This window comes from Chiloscyllium plagiosum, unplaced genomic scaffold, assembly GCF_037043375.1.
Source record: "Chiloscyllium plagiosum isolate Xiang-an unplaced genomic scaffold, Cpla_swu_hap1 HiC_scaffold_37, whole genome shotgun sequence".
NCBI classification, from domain to species: domain Eukaryota; kingdom Metazoa; phylum Chordata; class Chondrichthyes; order Orectolobiformes; family Hemiscylliidae; genus Chiloscyllium; species Chiloscyllium plagiosum.
The window spans coordinates 24,912,048-24,936,137 of NW_028270175.1; the positions used below are offsets into that span (position 1 = coordinate 24,912,048).

Here is a 24,090-nt window from a genome sequence, read left to right on the forward strand (position 1 = left end):
TTTGCCCAGGACCATGGAGAAACCGTGGAAATGTGAGGATTGTGGGAAAGAATTCTATTATCCATTCCAGCTGGAAATCCTTAAGTGCAGTCACACTGGGGAGAAACCATTCACCTGCTCATATGTGAAAAGGGATTTTGTCTGCCTCTTTTTTTTTTTAAACAGTGGTGTCATATTTGCTGTTTTCCAATCTGCTGGAACTGCCCCAGGCTCCAGCAAATTTTGGAAAATGACCCCAAGTAAAAAGGAGGAGGTATGGCTCAGGTACAGGCAACTGGGATCAAGGGGGCTCCTGGAGATGTAAAGGGGATACAGGAGTTTACTGAAGAAGGACATCAGGAGGGCAAAAAGGGGGTACGAGAAAGCCTTGGTTAAGAAGATTGGGTTGAATTCAAGGAAAAATAATAACTGGAGAGCAAATAGGACGTGGAGTGGCATGGTGGCTCAGTGGTTAGCACTGCTGCCTCACAGTGCCAGGGAAGATTCAATTCCAACCTCAGGCAACTGTCTGTGTGAAATTTGCACATTCTCCCCATGTCTGTGTAGGTTTTCTCCGGGTGCTCCAGTTTCCTCGAACAATCCAAAGGGTAGGTAAATTTGCCATGCTAAATTGCCCATAGTGTTCAGGGATGTGTAGGTTAGGTGCAATGATCAGGAATAAGTATAGAATAATAGGGGAGGAGAATGGGCCTTGGTGGGTTACTCTTCGGAGGGTCGGTGTGGACTTGGGCCTTCACTGTAGGGATTCTGTGATTCTATATATAACAACCTGCTACACACTGACCACTTTGAGAATATTCTGCACCTCTTCGAGACATTCTTGACTCTGAAATCAGGAAAGCAACACACCATTTTCTGATGTCTCTCTGTCGGCAAGAGAAACGTCCGTCTGTGTCAGTGACTAGAGAGTTCTCTATCACACTCGATCACTTGGAACCTAACATATCCCCCAATACAGTAGAGCAATCCTGGTACTAGAGCTATATTCCCCTGAGAGGCTGAATGTATTGCTAAAATTGTTCTTAGATGAATCTTGAAATAAGGCATTCCTTTAATTATGTTTGATTTTTGACAAAATATTGTGTACTGTTTATGCAATAACTCTGTGATATTTCAATGTCTAGTGAACTATGAGGGGTTAGTTAAATTTGCATCTAATTTAAGCGCTGTAGAAACTGAAATTTCCTTGAGCAATTTGATGTGTTCCTGGGCTGTTATTATTTAGTTTCTCTTGATCACTGGTGTGCTCAACTGAAGAATCAGCTTTATATTTTTGAAGGACTTTAGTTGACATTGAGGATTTTCTACGTTTCAAACATACAATGAGAGAAATAGTGTCAGTGAGGAGCAGTCAGACTTTCACATGTTTATGAAATAGTTGAGCTTTTAATTCTGGTATGTTATTTACAAACCTGCACCCATTAAAAACAAGATGCTATTTATTCATATCACAAATCTGAAATAGTTTGGTACAGTCAGACTGCTGGCTACAAAGACTCATCAGCTGTTTAAAGAGTAAGTCTTAATTTGCAAAGTACTCAAAATTGCACCTACTCGTTTATTTATCTTTGGCTATTAGCTCATTTGCCAGTGACCAGCAGAAGCTAAAAGGGTCTGATTTTGTTATGCTGGTAGATAGATATTAACATGTATATAAGATCTAAAATACAGTACAGTAGTACTGAGCTTGACTTGCGCAAAGGTCGTCCTGTCACCAAGTATGATACTGGCCCAAAACAATGCATACAGGAGAGCAAGTACACCAAGGTGGTCAGAGATTTGATTTGTGATGTCTGTGATTTTGCTCCCTATGAAAATTGTTCAGTGGAATTACTGAAATTCTCTAAAGAGAAGTGTGCACTTAAATTAATCAGGAAGAGAGTTGGTATTCATATCCATGTGAAGAGGAAGAGAGAAGAATGCAGTAATGGCAACAATGAGAAATGCACCTACAAAAAAATTAAGTTCTTAAGTTATCTGCTTTTTCAAAAAAGCATAGTATCAGCAATGGATAATTTTAGCAGACCCTCTGGCATCATATATATGCCCTCTCCGATTTACGTTTTGCATATTCTGACATTATTAACTCGTGACATTGGCAGTTAGTTTACTTATGTACTTTAAGCAAATTGTTGCAGCCAGTATCCTAACTGTTCCCCTTTATCATTAATTTAGCTATAACCCTGCAGCACAATGTTAAATCAGACGCCAGAGATTAGCACTCCTTTCTTGATAAACCAGGTCAGTAAGGTGTAAGTTTCCCTATGTTGGTTTAAAAAATGATACAACAAGATCTGGCTGACATTTTTAACAACAATATCAGTCTTTCTCCAGGATAGAGAAAGAGTGCTTTTATTAAAAGCAATCTCCAATATTTGCCTTCCTCTTTAAATTTGGTGTACTCTTGAGATTACACCAAAATCAGGTGGTTAATAATAATTAACGTGGTATTATTAGGGTAACTAACTGCACTGAAGGGCTCTCTTACAGGCCAAATAATAGAAGCATTGTTCCAAACGTTTCTAAAGAGGATGGCTGTTTTCTTCTTTCCTTAGGGTTTTTCTTTATGCTTCTTATGTCATGTTGCTTTTTCCTTGATGAATGTGGCATTACCTTTCCCAGCTGTATACTTTGCAGCACTATTGGTGTACCACACAATTTGAACAGCTGAAATTTGCCCCGGAGAACCCTGGTTTGTTTTTTGTTGCAGTGTGGTCCGGACATAAAACAGCAGAGCAGGTCATCATATATTTCTGCTGGCTTTCAGCAGAGATAATCAGGTGAACAGCTACGGTGGGGTGGGGGGGGGGGGGGGAGCTTTACAAATGCAAATATGCTTGTCAGCTGTTCGCATAACTTTGTTACCTTTGCTCATTTAGAAGTAAATTTGATATTTGAAACCTGCTGTTCTTTAATTACAAAAGTGCTGTTGGATCAGATTTAACTACTTTTATGACTATTTGCTAAATCTGCTGGATTGAAAAGTTTTCATTTCCTTCTTGTCATACATCACTATTCTTGAATCCCTCCAAGTAATTTTCTTCCCTTTTCTCCCAACTCTGACCTTGTAGCATTCTTTATGCAGTACCCTCCATAGACCTTGGTGTGTCAAATATAGATGCACACCACCGGGGAGTGAGCTGTTGGATTAGATCAGGAGCATAGTTTGGAGAGCGTGATGAGTAATTGATTTGAGTTATGCAGTTTCTCACTGAATTGCACTAGATATTAAAAAATCTGAATCAATCTGAGCTATCTTGTCTCAACCCTAACCATGCTTTTTCTCACTAATGATGTGAGAATTAGCTAGTAAACAGGCAATCTGATAAAGTAACTATTATTGCATTTGGAAATTGATGTTTTATTTTAAGGCTGTCATCATACCTTCAAATTGCTATGGAAGAATGCATGCTCTGCTAATAAACTTCATAGTTTGTGCCTGTGCCCCAGATTCAGGAACACTTGCATGGAAAATGTTGAACATGTGACCCGACAGCACGAAGATATTGTCAGTTTGGCTAAGTGGGAGTTTTAGTTCGGCAATAAATGCTAAGCTGCCAGTGATGTCTACATCATGTGAATGAATTCTTCAAAACAATTTAACAGAATTATTTCACATTATTTTCCAACAAGGGATTTTCATTGCAAACAGCTATTAGAACAAGACTTAGGGCAGTAATATTCAGAGCTTACCCACATTTCATGGTAAACTGTACAAAAAAAGTAAACTGTACAAAAAAAAGGACATCATTGTTGAAGTGGAGTCTAGGAGATTGAGGGGTTGCCTTATAAAGGTTTATAAAATCGTGGGGGGGTATAGATAAGGTGAATGGCAGGTGTCTTTTCCCTAGAGTGGGGGAATTGGAGAGTAAGAGACACCTCTTTAAATTGAGAGGAGAAAGATTTTAAAAAGACATGAGGGGCAAATTTCTTTTTTACACAGTAGTTCACGTGTGGAATGAATATCCAGAGAAGCGGTGGATGCAGTTCGAGTTCCAACATTTAAGATTTTTGGACAAGTGCATGAATAAGAAATATTTGAAGAGCTATGGGCCTAGCGCAGGCAGGTGGCGCTAGTTTAGTTTGGGATTACGGTCAGCATGGACTGGTTGGACTGAAGGGTCAGTTTCTGTGCTAGTATGACTCTAAAATAGCATTTAGTGCAAATCCAATGATCTTAAGTACACTTATTGCAAGTGATAAATCCAATCCTAAATCTGTACAGATTTAATACAGTATGAACTTAAGTGCATTATATCAAGTACAAATTCTGTTTCTAAGTGCATACAGATTGCATGTAGTTCATGGTCTCTGATTCTAAATGCATACGCATTGTATACAATAAGACGTGTAGACCTGAATACGTAGATTGCATCCATTACAAATTTTGATCTTAAATGCTTTCCTTTGTTAACATTCCTTCTCAGCGTGACCCCAGCTTTATGACTCCATTCAGAAATCTGGAACACATACTCTAAATCCCCTAGGTGTATTTTAAATTGCTTTTCAAACAGCTCTGCATACTGTAGCAGCTCACGATCAGACCATTCAAGGGCGCAATAAAAAAAATATAGTGGGATAAATTTATAAAACACTCGTCCAAATGTCCGGTTCTACTTACTTCAGATATTAAAACTTCATGCAGCTGTTGTAGGTCCGCATTGAATCTGAAATGTGATGGTGTGTTGCTAGGTATTTTTTTTTTCTCTCTCAATCTTTCATGTATTATTAGAATGTCAGTCAACTTGTGTGCAGGGATGACAGTGGGGTACCAGTGGATGGTGGGGTAGGTTTGCTGCCAGTAGATTGTCCTCTCTCTTCACTGGAGTTAGTGTCCACTGTGAAAAGCAAGACTGATTTAGGCTAAATGTGAGAAATGTAACTGTGAAATGAACTATCATAAATTTTGTAATATAAGTTAGTCTATTCCTTTTGTTTCTTGTGCATTTGATGATACAAAGCTGGATAGGAATGTAAGCTGCAAAGAGAATAGAACAAATACAAGTGAATAGATGTAGGCAGGTTATGTGGGAACAAAGAGGCAGAAAAATAATGGAGAAATATGAGGTTATTCATTTTGGTAGTAAGTTCAGAATGCATTTTTTCCAAAAGGCTACAAACTTCAAAGTGTTGATGTTCATAGATACTTGGGTGTATTCAAACAAGGGCCACAAAGTTAACATATAGGTATGGCAAGTAAATATAAATGGTATGTTAGCCTTTGTTGCAAAGTGCTTTACAGCGCAAAGTTTATGATAGTTCATTTCACAATTGCATGTCTCACACAGCCACTTTCCACAGTGCAAGAATAAGGAAGTCTTGCTATATTTGTACAGGGCTTTGGTAAGACCATATCTGCAATAGTGTGTGCAGTTTTGGTTTCCATTTTTAAGGAAGAATGCATTTGCATTGGAGACAGTACATCACAGGTTCACTACATTGGTTCCAGGAATGGGAGGTTATCTATGATAAGGAACTGATGACAATTATCCTTTTGCTTTGGAGCTTAACCATTCTATCATATTTATACGTTCTGTTATAGAAAAGTGTTTCCGATTAACATATTTATAGTAAACGTACATTTGACAGTGAGATAATTGCTATCTTAGATTAGATTACTTACATTGTGGAAACAGGCCCTTCGGCCCAACAAGTCCACACCGACCCTCCGAAGAGCAACCCACCCAGACCCATTCCCCTACATTTACCCCTGCACCTAACACTGTGGGCAATTTAGCATGGCCAATTCACCTGGCCTGCAAATCTTTTGACTGTGGGAGGAAACAGGAGCACCCAGAGGAAACCCACACAGACATTGGGAGAATGTGCAAACTCTACACAGACAGTTGCCCCAAGCAGGAATTGAACCCGGGTCCCTGGCACTGAGAGGCAGCAGTGCTAACCACTGAGCCACCGTGCCACCCATCAGATAGTTGAGAAGAGGGACATCTGCTGAAGAGTTGTTGCAACTACAGAAATGTAGTACTTTGCAAATAAATCTTGTGAAATATCAAAGCATTAATACAATCTGACAAAATTTAATTGAAATTCAAGTGTTTTTGAACAGGGATTGCAGTATACTGAACATTGAAGGTTTAATTATTGTGCGCAATACTTGGCATTGACAAGTTCCTTGACTGATATCTTTTGCTGTTGATCCAACTCTTCTATCTACTCATTACATGATGTATTGAATTTTTTTAAAAATTACTATAGTTTCTGTTCCACACTTTTCCCTTTTTCCCAGAGCACTGGTCCGGCTATTTATTTATTTATTTCTTGTTAAGTGCCATTTCAGATTGTTCCTATTTAAATTAATATGCTGGAATTTTTTTCTCTTTTACATTCTGGCCTGCCTTATGTTGCTGCCTATCATTTCACTGCTTTGTCAAATTCTTACTAATGAATGTATTGAGCCAAAAAGATGGCAAGTAATAAAAATTGAATCCTGGAATCTTGGGCATACTCAAATAGAATACATGCCTGGAGCTTGTTACTTATAGACCATAAATCATGTGTACTGTGTTTTCTGCAACTGGGCAGTGTGGTTGGTAGTTGCTCAGGTTGGTTTTCCGCAAAGTATCAAGCCTGCTGTATATGTGGTACATAATCAGTATAGAGCAATTGGCAGTTCATGTCTACCTCAAGTTCAGGTCAGGTCAACCTTGTACAGCAAATATATTCGAATTTCATTCATCAGATTCTTCACAATTCATATGTAACATTGTTCTTAGTCAATCGACGTGGTTTTAGTTTTAAAGCACCAGTTGGGTACAATGATCTTTGGGTGCTGTGTCCATACGTGTTCTGACATGATGGTGATACTGGAAACTGAGTAAATCCATTACTGTTATAGTGAAAGTACCACATTTGGATGAGTAGTGAGGAGAGAGATAAAACAATAAGGGTTGAAAATGTCAACTTGAGTCAGGGTTTGAGATTTTCAGCAAAACGCATCTCTAATTTGAAACTTCAGTTAGTAAGGGTTATATGCAAATACAACAAATATAGCAAAACGTAGGCTGGAATGGAAGTTCAGACACTATTTAGTGTGCCAATGACTGAGACTTTATGGAGTCTCAAGTGTAATAAATTGTGAGGACAGATTAGAACTTCCTGAAGAAGGGCCTGTGCCCGAAACGTCGAATCTCCTGTTCCCTGGATGCTGCCTGACCTGCTGTGCTGTTCCAGCAATAAAGTTTCAACTTTGATCTCCAGCATCTGCAGACCTCACTTTCTCCTCGCAGATTAGAACTAACCTCAGGAAAGAAAATAACTTTGATAACATTTTACATCCTGATGCTGTCCCCATATATCATAGCCAATTCATTCCTTCAGGCTGATTATCACTGTCATGTAAAGAAATAAGGCAGCCAGGTAGCATACTGTAAACTCCCACCTGCAGAAAATGTGATGAATCACCAGTTAAACATTTTAATGATATTGATGACCTTTGACTGTTCTGCGACACTCCATTTGCGCTTTACTGAAATGCCATCCTGGATAGACGTCTCCATTCCTTGTCCACTGGCTGTCTGCAGATCAGATATTTCCATAATAATTACTACTCGCGGACACTGCATCTTGTTCAGGTGACCTCAAACTTTGAGAGCACCTCAATATCTGCTTGATTGTCATGCCAAACACATTCCTCCGTGTTTTCAGGAAAACTAATCATATATTAAAACTTGCTTAAGACATTTGAATGACATCCTTGTTATACTATGTAATAGTAACTGTGCTTTGTGAACAAAAAAAGTGTAGCAGAGAAAAGTTTGTTTCTTTGAATAGTGCATGTGGAACCTTTGGTGTGTCACTGTTATTTGCGTTGGCGTATATGGTGTGGAAAGAAATGTATTTTTCCAGCAGCATAGCTTTGATACATTCTGGTATCTAAGAAGAGTGTAAATGTAAATGTAAAATTAAATAAATAATTATTAGTCATGCGATTTTTCTGAAAGATTTTGAAACCTTTTCCACTCCAAGTCGTGATTTTACAGATGTTATCTGCAGAGCGGTACAGTATTTGAGTTATTTTAAGATTTGAAGAATACAATACATAAGATAATTTGAATGTTAACTGGAAAGTGATGCCTGTAAGATAATTTTAAATGAAGTTTGGCATTGTTTTAAACTTGGTTTTAATATATTATAACCCATATGAATTCTCCCAAAAAGTGACATTATTTTGTGTTCCATATGCAGTATTTCTGCTTGTGTGGTATTTGGTATTCCTCTTGTCCTGTACCTTTGGTAGTTACCATACACAAACCTGTCTGCACAACCCTGATTGTGTGATGTCTTAATTTATGAGGTTGCAAGTTTTTGCAGCTGAGCCTGAGACCCTGCTGTGATGTTTATTCAAATATGTGAACAAGATTTTTGTCTTAAGCATATGGTTGATTCCAATGAGATCATGGACTATTTAATATTTAGATTTATACCTTTTTGAGTATTGTTTCTCATTACTTATGATTGTAAGAGATTAGTTAATTTTTAAACTATCATAAATCCTATCAAGCTTATGAAATATAAAATGGAAAGTTCCAGATTAACATTGTTTCTGATGTGTTCTGCTCAACCTTTTTTGCAGGTTCCGACTCTCTGTGAAGACCTATTGTCATCTGTAGATCAGCCATTGAAGATCGCCAGGGATAAAGTAATTGGAAAGGATTACTTACTTTGTGACTATAATAGAGACGGTGACTCATACAGGTGAGACAACTAAACTAATAAAAACCATGAAGTACTTAACTAAAATACTTAGATGTGCACATGAGCAACTTGGGTTCAGTTGCTGAGTTGGAGTCTGAGTTACAGACATTGCTGAACTTTGGGGAGGGGAAGAGTTGTCTGGGCACTACTGAAGGAGGCAGCTGTGTCTCATAGGTTAAGTAGAACTTTTCATTTGGTTAATCGTCTGGAATGGGGTGACATGAAGGAATGGGAATTCAAGGTGTAATAATTGTGGGATTTCACACCTTGACTTTGAATAACAGGTGCAAGACACTTGAGACCTGTGTTGGTGATAAGAAGGATGGGAGAGCAAACAAGCTAAGGTGTATGGTGCAGCATGATGTTCAAATTGAAGTAGAGGGTGCAAAAAGAAATGTAGTTGTGCTGGGGGAGAGTATAATTAGATGGATAGAAGCTGCCCCAACTGGTAACTCCAAAGGTTGTGTTGCCTGGCAGTTGCCAGGATTAAGGATACCTTCTTTGCAAGAGGCACACTTGGAGAGGAGGAATCCAGCTATCATGTGTCACATGAATCAATAACAGAATTAATGTTCTGTCCAGAGAGTTTGAAGCGTTAGGGTCCAAATGATAAAACAACCACAATCTCTGGGTTGTTTTGTGAACCAATTGGCAAAGGGTCAAGAAGATTTGGAAATTTTACAAGTATAGGCATTGGATAGGCATATGGAGGATAGTGGGCCAGTGTAGGTTAGGTGGGCTTGGATCGGCGCAACATCGAGGGCCAAAGGGCCTGTACTGCGCTGTATTTTTTTATGTATATAAAAAGGAAAGTAGCTAAAATAAATGTTGATCCCCTATTATCTGTGGGTAGTTAGAACAGAAAATAATTTATTTCAAAAGGCAAGTAAGGCAGCACGGTGGCATAGTGGTTAGCACTGCTGCCTCAGTGCCAGGGACCCGGGTTCAATTCCCACCTCGGGCGACTGTCTGTGTGGATTTCCTCCGGGTACTCCGGTTTCCTCCCACACACCAAAGGTGTGCAGGTCAGGTAAGTTGGCCATTCTAAATTGCCCATAGTGTTAGGTGTATTAGTCAAAGGGAAATGGGTCTGGGTGGGTTCCTCTTCGGAGGGTCGGTGTGGATTGGTTGGGCCAAAGGGCCTGTTTCCACACTGTAAGGAATCTATCTAAGTCTAACTTGTCAATGTTGATGCTCAGAAGGACTTGGGTGTACTTGTATCTGTATAAAGAACATAATGTTAGCATGCAAGTACAAGAATCAATTTAAAAGGCAATTTTTAAAATTCATTCATGGAACATGGGCATCACTGGCTACCCAGCATTTATTGTCCATCCTTTTGTTGCCCTTGAGGAGGTTGTTGTGAGCTGCCTCTTTGAACCTCTGTAGTTGATATGCTGTGCGTTAACCCAAAATGCATTTAGGGAGGAAATTCCAGGATTTTGACCTAGCGACACAGAAGGAACAGCGATGTGTTTCCAAAGATTTATAGTTCCTTGAAAATAGAGTCACAGATGGACACGATAGTGAAGAAAGTGTTTAGTATACTTGCCTTTATTGGTCAGAGCATTGAGTATTGGAGTTGGGAAGTCATGTAGTTGTACAGCACATTGGTTAAGCTGCTTTTGGAATACTGCATTCACTTCTGGTTTCCCTGCTGCAGCAAGGATGTTGTGAAACTTGAAAGGATTCGGAAAGGATTTACAAAGATGTCACAAGGGTTGGAGGGTTTGAGTTTATGGAAAAAGGCTTAAAAGGCTGGGTGTGTTTCCCTGGAGCATCAGGCTGAGCAATGACCGTATAAAGGTTTATAAAATCATGAGGAGCATAGATAGATGAATAGACAAGGTTTTTTTCCCCAGGGTAGCAGAATCCAAATCTAGAGGAAATAGATTTAAGGTGAGAGGGGATAGATTTAAAAGGCATCTAAAGGGCAAATGTTTCACATGTGGTGTATGTATGGAATGAGCAGCCAGAGGAATGGTGGCGGCTGGTACAATTACCACATTTTAAAAGGCATCTGGTTGGGTTTATGAATACGAAGGGTTAGAAGGAGATGGGGCTAAATGCTGACAGATAGGATTAGATTAATTTAGGATATCTGGTCAGCATGGATGAATTGGCCCAATGGGTCTGTTTCAATGCAGTACAGCTCTGTGACTGTAAGTCAGTGTGGCTTAGATTGTGGTTGTGTTTCCAAGTATCAGTTGCCATCGTCCTTCTAGATGCAAATGTTTGTGGTTTTGAAAGGCATTGTCTAAGGATCTTTGGTGAATTTTTGCTGTGCATCTTGTAGATAGAACACACTGCTGCTGCTGATCATGAATGGTGGAGGAAAAGGATACTTGTGAATGTGGTGCCAGTCAACTGGGCTGTTCTGTCCTGGATGGTGTCAAGCTCCTTGAGTGTGGAACATCCAAGTGTGGAATATCCCGTCACACACCTGACTTGTGCTATGTGGAATTCTGACTTGTCGAGCTTTGGGGGAATTGGGAAGTGAGTTAAACGCTGCAGTATTCCTAGTCTCTGACCCATTCTTGTAGCCACTGTGTTTATGTGTGGCAAGTCCAGTTGAATTTCTGGTCAATGGAAACCCCCAGGATGTTGATAGCTGGGGATTTGGTGATGGTAACTGAGACTGAGTTTGTATGATTTGGAACAAAGATAAGAAATTTCTTCACCCAGGAAATGTGTGTCTTTGGGATTGTCTACCCTAGAGGACTGAGAATGCATCATCAAAAAAAAACACATTGATGATTGAGATGCAGTTTTTTGGCATCTGAGGGAATTGAATGATTTGAGGAATGAGTGGAAAAGTGAAGCTGGAACCAAACATCAGCCATGATTGGCTTGAATGGTGGAAGAAGGTCATTGGATCACACTGTCCTATTCCTGATGTTCTTCTATGACATATTTTGTAGACATATCCAGTTTTAAATTTCTGGTCTTCCGCTAAGTTTATAGTTAACATTCTTTATTGATCTTCCTTGGAAGGTATTTTTATCATTGATTATAAGTAACTTGTGATTAGGAATTTCTGATCTAGGAGGTAGTGAATTTCATTGTGACAGAACGAAAATCTCAACACTTTGTTTAAAATAGCAGCCCTGGGTACTGTTCTGCTGACAATAGAAGAAGACAATTATGCACAAAACAAATCTTGCTTTTTCCATTTAAACTTGTCACTGGGGTAACAGGTGGTTTAACTTGCATTTTTAATTAAACGGGTGTGCACTACTTTTAGTTTTCTGACAGCCTGGTCAGTATGTGGTGCATGGTAGTGCCCCTGCTTCTGAGCCACCTGCTCCAACATACATAATAACAGCTCCAAACAGGTTGGTTAGCCTGGTCACTTTCTAAATGTAGGTGAAACGTAAAGCACATTTCAGTTCTTTAAAAGCTTAAACTAGTTTTAATGACCTTTGAAAATGTTGCACTTTTTTAAACTTTTAATAAAAACTGTCAATGTTTGAACTGATGTGGATTGTACTGTAATGTGACACAAGATGACTAATTCAGGAATATTGAAATTAATCCTAGAAATACTAGAATGAATCCATATTGTGTTAAGAAGCAGTTGAATATTTTGCACTTCATTCATTAAATCACTGGCCAAATATTTCTTGTTATAATGTACATTGCTGTATATTAAAACCATCTTTCCTTAAATTATAATCATATTCACTATCTAGCATGACATCTATTAGGAGACTAGTCTCTGAATGAAATATACTTTAGGTTTTGGATTGCTCGTTTTTTTTCCTCAAATTTTAAACAAGCATTTTTTCCCTCAATTTCTCTGTTAAATCAAATCCTTATGGGGAAACTGGTGCCAGTCACACAGTTTGAAATCGTTAGCTTCAACAAAAAATGTTCTCTGTGAGAATAATGCATTTTCCTCATAGTCACGGTGACTAGGGCCATGTGGCTTTCTGTTGCACAAATAAAATGCACATTAACTTGTTAACCTAGTTTTTAATCCCTACAAGTTCGCTACATATAAAACGTTTATAAAATGTTTTCTTGAGGTTGAATAGTTCCAGATAGGATCCCAGGCTAAACTGAAGTTATATTCCCTGATTTAAAAAAAAATGTATGGTCACATTCCAGGATACAGGCATCTCATCTGTTGGCGGCAGCATCCCTGGAGTGATGGAGACCTGAAATGGTGTGTCACTGCACTGCCAATTAAATACACTTTTTAAAAGCCTCTTTGTACAACAGAAAGCAATATGCTCCAAAACACAATATTTTGAGGAAGGGAATCAGAATTTAATGTTCACAAATTTATTCTTCCCTTACAGACAAAGGTGAAAGCATTTGAATAAAACTAATTTGCCTCTCAGTTTTTGATCTCCTTCATGATTTGAATTTCATTTTAACGGATTGCAAATTGACAGGTTTAATTGCAAGTGTTTTTTTTCAAAAAGCTCAAACTAAAATTGCAACCATTTTGCAAATCATTAAAACTAGTTTAAAGAATTGAAATGTTTAGGTATATATTCTTTTAGTTTCACCCACACTTAAAAAGCTATCAAATTAAATTTGAATTTGTAATTTCTCTTTTTATACTAAGTTTTGTTAGAAATGAGACGCTAAGGTATTACTGTGACCTATCCCCTTCTGAATTGCCATCAAAATTTGAATACAGATTGCTTGGCATCAATTGTTACTGTGGCAATAACGGCTCTTGATGTATTTTGCAAACTAAAATGTGCAAGGTATGCATACATAATACAGTCGGACTCTAAAGATTGCATACTGTTAATCTGAAAGAACATTTGCCAGAATTTTAGTATCTATAAATGTTAATACTAACTGCAATTTGTGGTGTATAGAAGCATTAATGTTTGCCAAATGCCTTCAGTAGGAGTCATAATTTTCAAAGGAAAAATGTGCATTTGTTTGAAAATACTAAAAGGTAAAACTTGATTTTAGTTGAAAGCAGCTTTATTTCTGTTTTTATATCTCATATCTTCTGTACCACAGAAACTCTCCGGGGAGAGGCAACTGGTGAAGGGTTCTACTTCTCTAGTATTGTTCCATAACCACCTGCTCGGTGTGAATCTGAGCCAGGTTCTGTTGCCAGTTCTCCCCTTTGCCTTAATAAAATTTATCTTTTGAAGCTGTACTTTTGTTAAGAATTTAATAGAAATCTCTTTAAAGTGCTTCTGATGAGAATTGATTTCCCAACAAATTGACATCCTATATTTATCACCACATGGAGTGATTTACTTGTGCATATTTTCTTGACAATTTAAAATCTTTCTTATCAATATTATGTCAGTTGTTTGTTTATCTATGATTCGGAGATGCTGGTGTTGGACTGGGGTATACAAAGTTAAAAATCACTTAAACCTGTTGGACTATAACCTGGTGTTGTGTGATTTTTAAGTTTGTTTATCTATGCAGTGTCTATGAACACGGGGCTAACACCTTCAACATATTGTCTAGCTATCACCATTGTTAACAGCTAACCCGAGAATGCAACTTTTAAAAAAAAGGGTTTTGTGATTTACACATGAAAGAAGTGAAACTATCACTGTATTCTAACAGATGAAAGGCTTAACAGACAATCTGTTCTTCAATATATAATTTCAGTTACATCACACTGCAAATTTTTGCTATAAATTCTGTGTTACGATCGAGCCCTCCACAATCACCTGATGAAGGAGCGTTGCTCCGAAAGTTAGTGTGCTTCCAATTAAACCTGTTGGACTATAACCTGGTGTTGTGTGATTTTTAAGTTTGTTTATCTATGCAGTGGTCTTTGGGAAAGAAATGTAAAACTTCAAAATTAATACTCACTATTTTAGAACTTGTGTTGAAGACTAGATTTCTTCTGAGTAATACTTAACTACCCAATGAGAGTCACAAGAAGAGACCAAAGTTTTCAGTTTGGACCTTTACAAAAACTTTTCCCAGCTGTTCTTACACAATGAATCACTTTGAAGTGCAGTGACTGTAATGTCGGTAGCGAGAAGCAGCCTTCCAGTAATGGTGAGTTGAATGACCAATTAATGTTTTGATGTTTGTGAAGGGAGAAATGTAGTCCAGGACTTGGGCAGAATTCCTCCTACTCTTCAAGCAACTTTGAGGTTTATCAGAGATAGGTGTCTCAGATGTAAGCTGCCACCCTATGGATAGCAACTCTGTCACACTCCCAGGTGACCAAACAGGTGGATGAGGGTAAAGCAGTCGATGTGGTGTATATGGATTTCAGTAAAGCATTTGATAAATTTCCCCCCAGTAGGCTGTTGCAAAAAATAGAGGCATGGGATTGAGGGCGATTTAGCAGTTTCTGTCAGAAATTGACTAGCTGAAAGAAAACAAAGAGTGGTGGTTGATGGGAAATGTTCATCCTGGAGTTCAGTTACTAATGGTGTACCCCAAGGATCTGATTTGGGACAGCTGCTGATGTCATTTTTATAACTGACCTGGATGAGGGCGTAGAAGGATGGGTTAGTAAATTTGCGAATGACACTAAAGTCGGTGGAGTTGTGGATAGTACGGAAGGATCTTTCAGGTTACAGAGGGACATAAGTAAGCTGCAGAGCTTGGCTGAGAGGTAGCAGATGGACTTTAATGCGGAAAAGTGTGAGGTGATTCACTTTAGAAGGAGGAACAGGAAAACAGAGTACTGGGCTAAATGTAAGATTCTTGATGGTGCGGTTGAGCAGAGAGATCTTGGTGTACACGTGCATAGATCCATGAAAGTTGCCACCCAGGTTGATTGGCCTACAGTGTGTTAGGTTTTATTGGTAGAGGGATTGAGTTTCAGAACCATGAGGTCATGTTGCAGCAGTGCAAAACTCTGATGCAGCAGCACTTGGAGTACTGTGTACTGGTCTTATGAGGAAAGGCTGAGGGACTTGAGGCTGTTTTTGTTAGAAAGGAGGTTGAAAGGTGACTTAATAGAGACATACATGATCAAAGGAGAGTGAGAGCCTGTTTTCTTTGATAGTGATGGCTAGCATGAGGGGACATAGCTTTAAATTGAGGGTTGATAGGTATAGGACAGATGTCAGAGGTAGGTTCTTTACTCAGAGAGTAATAAGGGCATAGAATGTCCTGTCTGCAACAGTAGTAGACTCGCCAACATTAAGGGCATTTAAATGTTCATCGGATAAACATATGGATGATATTGGAATAGTGTAGTTTAAATGGGTTTCAGATTGGTTTCACAGGTTGGCACAACATTGAGGGCCAAAGGGCCTGTACTGTGCTGTAACGTTCTATGTTCTATGTCTTGTGCTGCAATTTCAGCTTAATCCTTGGAGTGGAATCTAAACCTGGAATTTCCTAATGTAGAAATGAGAGTGAGACTAACTAAGCTAACTGCTGGGCTTTTCTGGAAAGTTTTGCATTTTTAATCATATTGACATCCTGTTTTATTTGATTTGACAAATTCAGTAATTAATCCTGACTTGCTTGAGAGGATGCTTACAATTACTAATGATTTGGAGATGCCGGTGTTGGACTGGGGTGGACAAAGTTAAAAATCACACAACACCAGGTTATAGTCCAACAGGTTTAATTGGAAGTACACTAGCTTTCGGAGCGACGATCCTTCATCAGGTGATTGTGGAGGGCTCGATTGTAACACAGAATTTATAGCAAAAATTTGCAGTGTGATGTAACTGAAATTATATATTGAAAAATTGATCGTCTGTTAAGCCTTTCATCTGTTAGAATACAGTGATAGTTTCACTTCTTTCATGTGTAAATCACAAAACCCTTTTTTTAAAAGTTGCATTCTCGGGTTTGCTGTTAACAATGGTGATAGCTAGACAATATGTTGAAGGTGTTAGCCCCCTGTGTTCTCTGTCTATGACCTGATGTTTAGATTGATTCTAATCTAAAAAGTGAGATAACAGAGTTTTACATAAATTCATGCAGTTTTTGAGCTCAGAGTTCTACATGAATGTATGCAGTTTTTGAGCAAAGTGCAATGTTACTCTGCAAGTACAAATTCACCACACAAAATATACGTGTGCATGTGGGTCTTTGTCTGTGTGTGTGTCTCTGTCTGTCTGGGGTGGGGGTTGTGAGTGTGAGAAAGTGTGTGTGTGTGTGTGTGTGTGTGTAGTGAGTGCAGAGTGTCTTAAGTCTGTGGGAGTGTGTGTGTTTATAAGGGTGTGTGCACCTGCGTCTGTGTGTATGTGAGAGTGTGTGTGTGTGTAGGAATATCTGTGTTTGTGTGTGTGTGTAGTGCAATGGTGATCACCTGTAATGTGACATGAACCCAAGATCCCGGTTGAGGCCCTCCCTATGGGTACCGAACTTAACTATCAGCCTATGCTCGGCCACTTTCCTCTGCTGCCTGTCCCAAAGTCCACCTTGGAGGATGGTCACCCGAAGGTCCGAGGCTGAATGTCCTGGACCACTGAAGTGTTCCCCAACTGGGAGGAAACCCTCCTGTCTGTTGAAAAAAGGGTTTTGTGATTTACACATGAAAGAAGTGAAACTATCACTGTATTCTAACAGATGAAAGGCTTAACAGACAATCAATTCTTTAATGTATAATTTCAGTTACATCACATTGCAAATTTTTGCTAAAACTTCTGTGTTATGATCAAGCCCTCCACAATCACAAGGACCGTTGCTCCGAAAGCTAGTGTGCTTCCAATTAAACCTGTTGGACTATAACCTGGTGTTGTGTGATTTTTAACTTTGTACAATTACTAACATTGCAACTTTGGTAGCTAGAGAGTAAAGCAGATTTTCAGACTCATATAAGCAGTGTTGCATGTAGATGGAACTGTTTGGATGCAGTATTGAATTGTCTGAATAGCATAGTGACAGATAAAATAAAAATCAAATTCATTGAACCTTTGGTAAGGAAATCTCCAATTTCAGAGCACAAGTGTCTACCTTACTTTCAGCCTGCCCATTTTCATGATGGTACATCATTTTTCAAATAAATTTCGATGTTTAATGAATTGCATTCAACAATTTTACATTCTCGTCTCTGAAACAAATCTAATTTCTTCATTGGAACTTGACTGTGTATCTTTCTCAGCTGTTAATGGAAAAAAGAGTCCGCAGTGTTCCTGTTATTATGGAGTTTAATGTGTTAAGTTTACCAGGGCCTTCAACTTATGCTTGTGTGTTTTTTCTTGCTGTGCAAGCCTTTCACTCACTGCAGTTGGTAACATCTGTGTTTAATATTTTGTGTTCTTTTTGTTCTTTATAGTACAATCATATAAATAAACAAGCTTTATGCCACATAAATGTGGATGAAGTCTGCCAGTTGTTTTTACAACACAACGTTTTAATCATTCGTGTTTTTAAATCTATCTGCAAGAGTTCTTTAGAAAAAAAGTCTCATCTTAAGTGGTTTAATTGAATACTAAGTATTAGCTGAAAGTGGAAGGTTTGCTCCAATAGAATTTTGGTGGGAGAAATACCATGGTAGTACAAGTTTAGATATAAGTTTTGTTTTGAGAAATGAAATGCTTAGATGTTAACACTAACAGGGTGAGGGCACATCATTGTATAACGTAACAAAAGATAGTTTCAAATTTAAAATGCCCTGATGTAAGAAGTATGTTAGCAGTTGGAAAGTCAAATAATAAAACGAAAGGGTGTACAACCAGATTTGAGGAATATTTAAGCCCAAGGAAATGAAACTTATAGTTTATTAAGTAAGACCACCCATGGTGAACTATGCCCATGTTAAGGAAAGCGAGTGGAACCATTTAGAGTACTGCAATAAAGATGATTCTGTATTTAAAATTCTCCAGCATTGTTGAGGATGAAGATAATTAAATTCAAGAAGAAAAGGCTCAGGGATATGATATAAGTTGTTAAAGTTAAGACATTTAATAGGCTAATTGTAGATTGATGCAGAATGTAAATTCAGTACAGAGGATGCAAACATGGGAATAGAACCTTAAAACCATTGTTAGACTTGTAAGTAATAACTTACAACTCCTATTAGAGTAAGGAACTGGAGGTGCCAGTGTTAAACTGGAGTGTACAAAGTTAAAAATTGCACAACACCAGGTTATAGTCCAACAGGTTTAATTGGAAGCACTAGCTTTTGGAGTGCTGCTCATTCATCAGGTGACAATCACCCGATGAAGGAACAGTGCTCCGAAAGCTAGTGCTTCCAAATAAACATGTTAGTCTAAAACCTGATGTTATGTGATTTTTATCATAGTAAAGTACTTATTGTGGAAGAACATCTTCGATCAGAAACCTGAAAATATTCACAATGCCACATTACTTTGTATAGACTAAATGAAATAATAAACTGAAATAAGCCCATAGTTGAATTTCATATACTCCAATCAGTATGTTGCAATGGGAACAGTATTCATTTTCAGATCACATTGCTGTATTTGGTTAAAATACACAGTATGTGATTTTCCTTCTAAATTTCTAGCATCGGTTAGCTTCTAAATGTAAGATGATTCTTAAAAGCGCCCTTTAACCAGCTACTTGTGACAGATTTTGGAAAAATTGGTGGCAATTGCATAAGTGCTATTCAAGAACTCCTATACAACTTGAAACCAAACAGTTTGATGAATAGTGACTGAACATGGGGCAATTGGTGAGTTTATCAAGGTATTTTTCCCTTTGGATGTTTAAGCAGTTTCGACAGATTGGTGAAAATAATGAAATTCTAGTGCTCTTAATACCCGACGAGGGAATGGTTTGTAGTTTTTCTTTTATTCATTCATGAGATGTGGGCATCTCTGGCTAAGCCAGCATTTATTCTCCATCTATAATTGCGCAGAGGCAAACCTGTTTACAATCTGTTTATGCTGAGTTGGGCTAGCTGTTTCTGAGCAACCATTTAAATTTTCAGACAAGTATATGGATTCTTTTAAAACGCGAGATAAATATAATCTATCGAGAAAGGTATTTCTATCACATACACATCCAAGAAAACCAAGTTAGAGGAACGTTGCTCTATAGATGGGGAAGAAATAAAATCCTTGCCTGTAAAGTGATTTGTGAACTTCTTTTATTGAAGACAAACCTACACAAATTAGCCTGAAATGGGAGAATCTAATTTGTCAAAAAGCTGTCTACTTGTGATCTACCACTTCAGATCCCTCACTCAGATGACTTATTGGGTCAATTGTTGGATGTTGTTATTAATCTGATGAGATTAAACATCATTGTTTAAAAGTACTCAAAATTTGTTTATGATTACACTACTTCTTAAGTCAGTTTTGCTTGCAGTTATGGATGACACTGATTTTAACTTGAGGATAATTACATTCAGTTGGTTGTCAAACTTCCGTTCTGTCCTAGTAGATAGTTAAGCAGACAGCTGCTCTAAAACTTACTTGATACAAGTGAGAAATTGGTCCATAAGAAGTTGTCCATTCCACCATCATGTCTGCTCTGTCAATCAATGAAGTCATGACTAATCTGATGATCCTCAACTCTACGATGCTTTCTTTTACCCCTGTCTTTTGATTCACTTGCTAATTAAGAACATTCGAGGCTAAGACAGAGAGATTTTTAATGACTCAACTTGACAGCGCTCTGTAATAACAAATTTGCTCGGCTCTGAGAGAAGAAATTCTTCCTCATCTCTGTCTTAAATGGGTGAGCTCTTACTCTAAGATTATGCCTTCTGGTTGTAAACCCTCCTACAAGGGCAAACAAACCTATCCACATCTACTCTATCAAACCCTCTGTGAATCTTAAATGTTTCAATAGGGTCACTTCTCATTCTTCTAAACTTCAGGGAGTCCAGGCCCAAACTATTCAATCTCTCCTCGTAAAAAATATCCCTCTATATCCTGGATTAGCCCAGTGAACCTTCTCAGGACTGCCTTCAATGCCTGTATATCTTTCCTTTGATAAAGAGACCAAAGATTCTCACAGGATTCTGGCACTTCACTAGTTACAGGTTGTCATCCTGCAAATGCATCATTACAAATAATTTTTTAAAAACTCATTGTGGGTTGAGGGCATTGGTGGATGACCAGCATTTGCCCTTGAGAAAGTAGTACCTTTCTGAACCGCTGTGTTTATGTGGTGAGGCCAGTTGAGTTTCTGGTCAATGATAACACCCAGGGTATTGGTAGTAGAAGATTCAGTGATGGTAACACCAATGAACGTCAAGGGATAATGGTTTGACTGTCTCTTGTTGGCAATGGTCATAGCGAAGCATTTGTGTGGTTCAAATGTTACTTGCCACTTGTCAGCCCAAGCCTGGATATTGTCCAGATCTTGCTGCATTTGAGCATGCACTGCCTTAGTATCCAAGGCATTGCAAATGGTGCTGAACATTGTGCAATTATCAGAAAACATCCCCACTTCTGACCTTATGATGGAGAGAAGGTCATTGATGAAATAGTTGAAGATGATAGGGCCAAAGACAATACCCTGAGGAACTCCGACAGAGAAGTCCTGAAACTGCGATGACTGACCTCCAACAACCACGTCCATCTTCCCATGTGTCAGATATGACTCCAACCAATGGACAGTTTGCCACCGATACCCATTGATTCCAGTTTTGCTAGGACTTCTTGATGCCACACTTGATCGAATGCAACCTTGCTGTTGAGGGCAGTCACTCTCATCTCATTTCACCTCACCCCACCTCTGGAATTCAGCTCTTTTTGTCCATATTTAAATCGAGGCTATAATGAAGTCAAGAGCTGAGTGTCCCTGGTGGAACCCAAACTGGGCGTTGCTGAGCAGATACAGCTTGATGGTCCCTGTTGATGACACTTGCCATCACTTTACTAGACTGATAGGGTGATAATTGGCCAGGTTGGATTTAACCTGCTTTCTATGTACAGGACTTATATTATCTGTAATGATGCATTTGCAGGATGACAACCTGTAACTAGTGAAGCGCCAGTATGCACTTCGGCAAGAAGAGGAGGAGGCAAATGTTATTTACATGGAGATAGACTGCAGAACAGTCTGGTAGATGCTAGTTTTGTAAACAGACTGGAACAGTTTAGCTAGGGGTGCGGCAAGTTCTGGAAGACAATTCTTCAGTACTATTGCTGGAATGTTGCAGTATTCAGTGCTTTCAACTGTTTCTTGATATCACGTGGAGTGAATCAAATTGGCTAAAGACTGGTTTCTGTGTATTTACTGATTTATTGGATGATCTCAGGTTTTTGTTCTAAAGTAAACAAAGTGCTCATAATGCCAATGTTTCTAATTGTTGTACTTCTTTCTCTCTCAGGTCACCATGGAGTAATAAATATGATCCTCCCCTGGAGGATGGTGCCATGCCATCAGCTCGCTTGCGAAAACTGGAAGTTGAAGCCAACAAAGCATTTGATCAGTACCGAGATCTGTAAGTCTTCCGCTCAGTTAAGTTTAATAATATTTTTCCCACATTTAATCCAGTAGGTCTGAATTTAACCAGACATTTATCAATTGTTTTAAACATCATTTTCATTTGGTCCATCTGTTTAATCTTAGAATTATCTTCAAATTAGTACCTTTTAATTTGTGACATAAACTTCAAATGATTACCTGGAATGAAGCTGATTTTAGATTGTAGCTGCTGAATGGGAGAATTCTTAAAATGTTATCTGGAATTTCTTCTAAATTCTACAGTGGACTGTCCAATTGCATTGAACCTGGATACTGGTTATGTCCCCACAAGGCCCATATGAGTTCCTGATCGCAGTGTACAGCGATTCCATCTGTTTTTTCAAAACAGTTTATAATGTTAAAAACTGTCCAAAAGTTGCTTCAGATGACTGACTTGGCTGGAATAAAAGGGTGCCAATTATGATCTCAGCAGAGAAGCAAAAAGCATGAAAATATGGTTTGTTTGTTGTTTCAGTCATCTGTTGGGAATTGAGTTGTTCCCATCCTACTCCATTTGTTTTGCAATGAAAGTTGAAATCTTGCTTTCTTTATTTGTCCTTGGGAAATGGACTATCTACACTCCTTGAATCAATGCAGTCATTGTGGTGATAAGACCCCCATGACATTACAAGGTGGGAAATTCCACAATTTGGATCCAGTGCTGATAAAAGACTGGCAGTATGCTTCCAATTTTAAATGTGGTGTGACTTAAGTTGGAGATGATAGGGTTTCTCTAATATCTTGACCTCTTTGGTGGGAGAGACTGCAAGTCTTGAGATGTTCTTGAAGGAAGGTTGGTGACTTACTGCAATGTATGTGGTGTGCAGTATATACTGAGCCACTGTGCATTGGTGATAAGGTGATGAATATGAAATTCATGACGACAAGGACATTTGTCAGAAGCTGTTTTTATCAGCGATGGTGTTAGAGCCACACTAATGTGCAAGAAGCTATCTTGGAGTAAGTGAAGCATATCCCACCTGACTTAATTTGTAGGTGGTGAGTATGCTTTGAGGAATAAGCAATTCATTGTAGAGTACCTTGCCTCTGCCTGGCTATTACAGCGGATATGTTAGTATGGCTGCTCCAGAGAAATGTTTGGTCAGTAGTAACACCCAAGACATTGGTGGGAAATTTTATGATGATGTTGATTTCAAAGGTTGGAAGGCAGATGCTTATAGCTTTTCTGGTTGAAGATGGTTTAAATTCTAGAAAAATGACCAACACTTTAACCTGTCACTATAGATTACCGCATGCCACATTATTATCAAAGGGAGTGAGTGGAGTTGAAAATTATAAAATTGTCAGCAAACAGCCCTATTTATGACTTTGTGATAGAAAAGGAGCCTTGATTTAAAAACTCATCCAAAATACAATCACCTCCAGATAATAAAAAATTTGGATGCTTCATGGTCATGTGCTTGCGTCCTGGGGCATAAATGTTCACCCTTCTTATTTAAGCATACGAACTATGAAGTGAACCTTAGCACTTTAAGATTTCATGCACTCATTGAAAATCTAGTTGCTAACAAACTATTTTTTAAAAAAAATACAACAGCAATTGAAATTTAGATTGCTATCCAGGGGGTATTTGATTCAAACTAAACTGATTTGCAAGGAAACAGGGTTACAAAATAAGTAAAAACAGACTTTGAGTCATCCAGTACATGGTTTGCATATTTTACAAGGAACAAGGCTTGTCTATAAAAGCTGAAAATTGCTCTGCCCTCTGGTAGGCTTTTCGTATTCAAGTTAATTTTTTTGTTTAGTGGGGAGGGGTCTCCAAAATCTGGCATTTGACAAAGCACCATTATTATGTTATACAATACTATTATGCATTTAAGATGTGCTGTATCCTGCCAGTGTTCTCCCTAGAGTTTAATGCATAACAGATTTTTCCATCCCTGTAATGCTGCAATCTTTCCATAGCTTATTCCCCAGCAGCAGTTGTATAAAGTAAAACAATTTAAAAAGCTACTTAATCACGGGCTAATTATTTCATTTATTTTGCAATGGACTCGTGCATGGTCAACCATACAATAATAACAGCGACGTGTATGCAAGTGC

General features: G+C 38.4%; 1 protein-coding gene and 1 long non-coding RNA gene across 3 annotated transcripts in view; one reads left to right on the forward strand and one right to left on the reverse strand.

Moving 5' to 3' along the window:
• LOC148139782 (uncharacterized) overlaps positions 1–24,090 on the reverse strand; it is a 519,617-nt gene that overhangs the window by 392,060 nt on the left and 103,467 nt on the right. The window lies entirely within an intron of this gene.
• capzb (capping actin protein of muscle Z-line subunit beta) overlaps positions 1–24,090 on the forward strand; it is a 118,611-nt gene that overhangs the window by 65,326 nt on the left and 29,195 nt on the right. For both annotated transcript variants that reach the window (XM_043675773.2, XM_043675774.2), the window contains exons 3-4: positions 8,594–8,715; positions 21,887–22,000. In XM_043675773.2, coding sequence (XP_043531708.1) covers positions 8,594–8,715; positions 21,887–22,000 — 236 coding nt within the window. The remainder of the gene's footprint in view (positions 1–8,593; positions 8,716–21,886; positions 22,001–24,090) is intronic.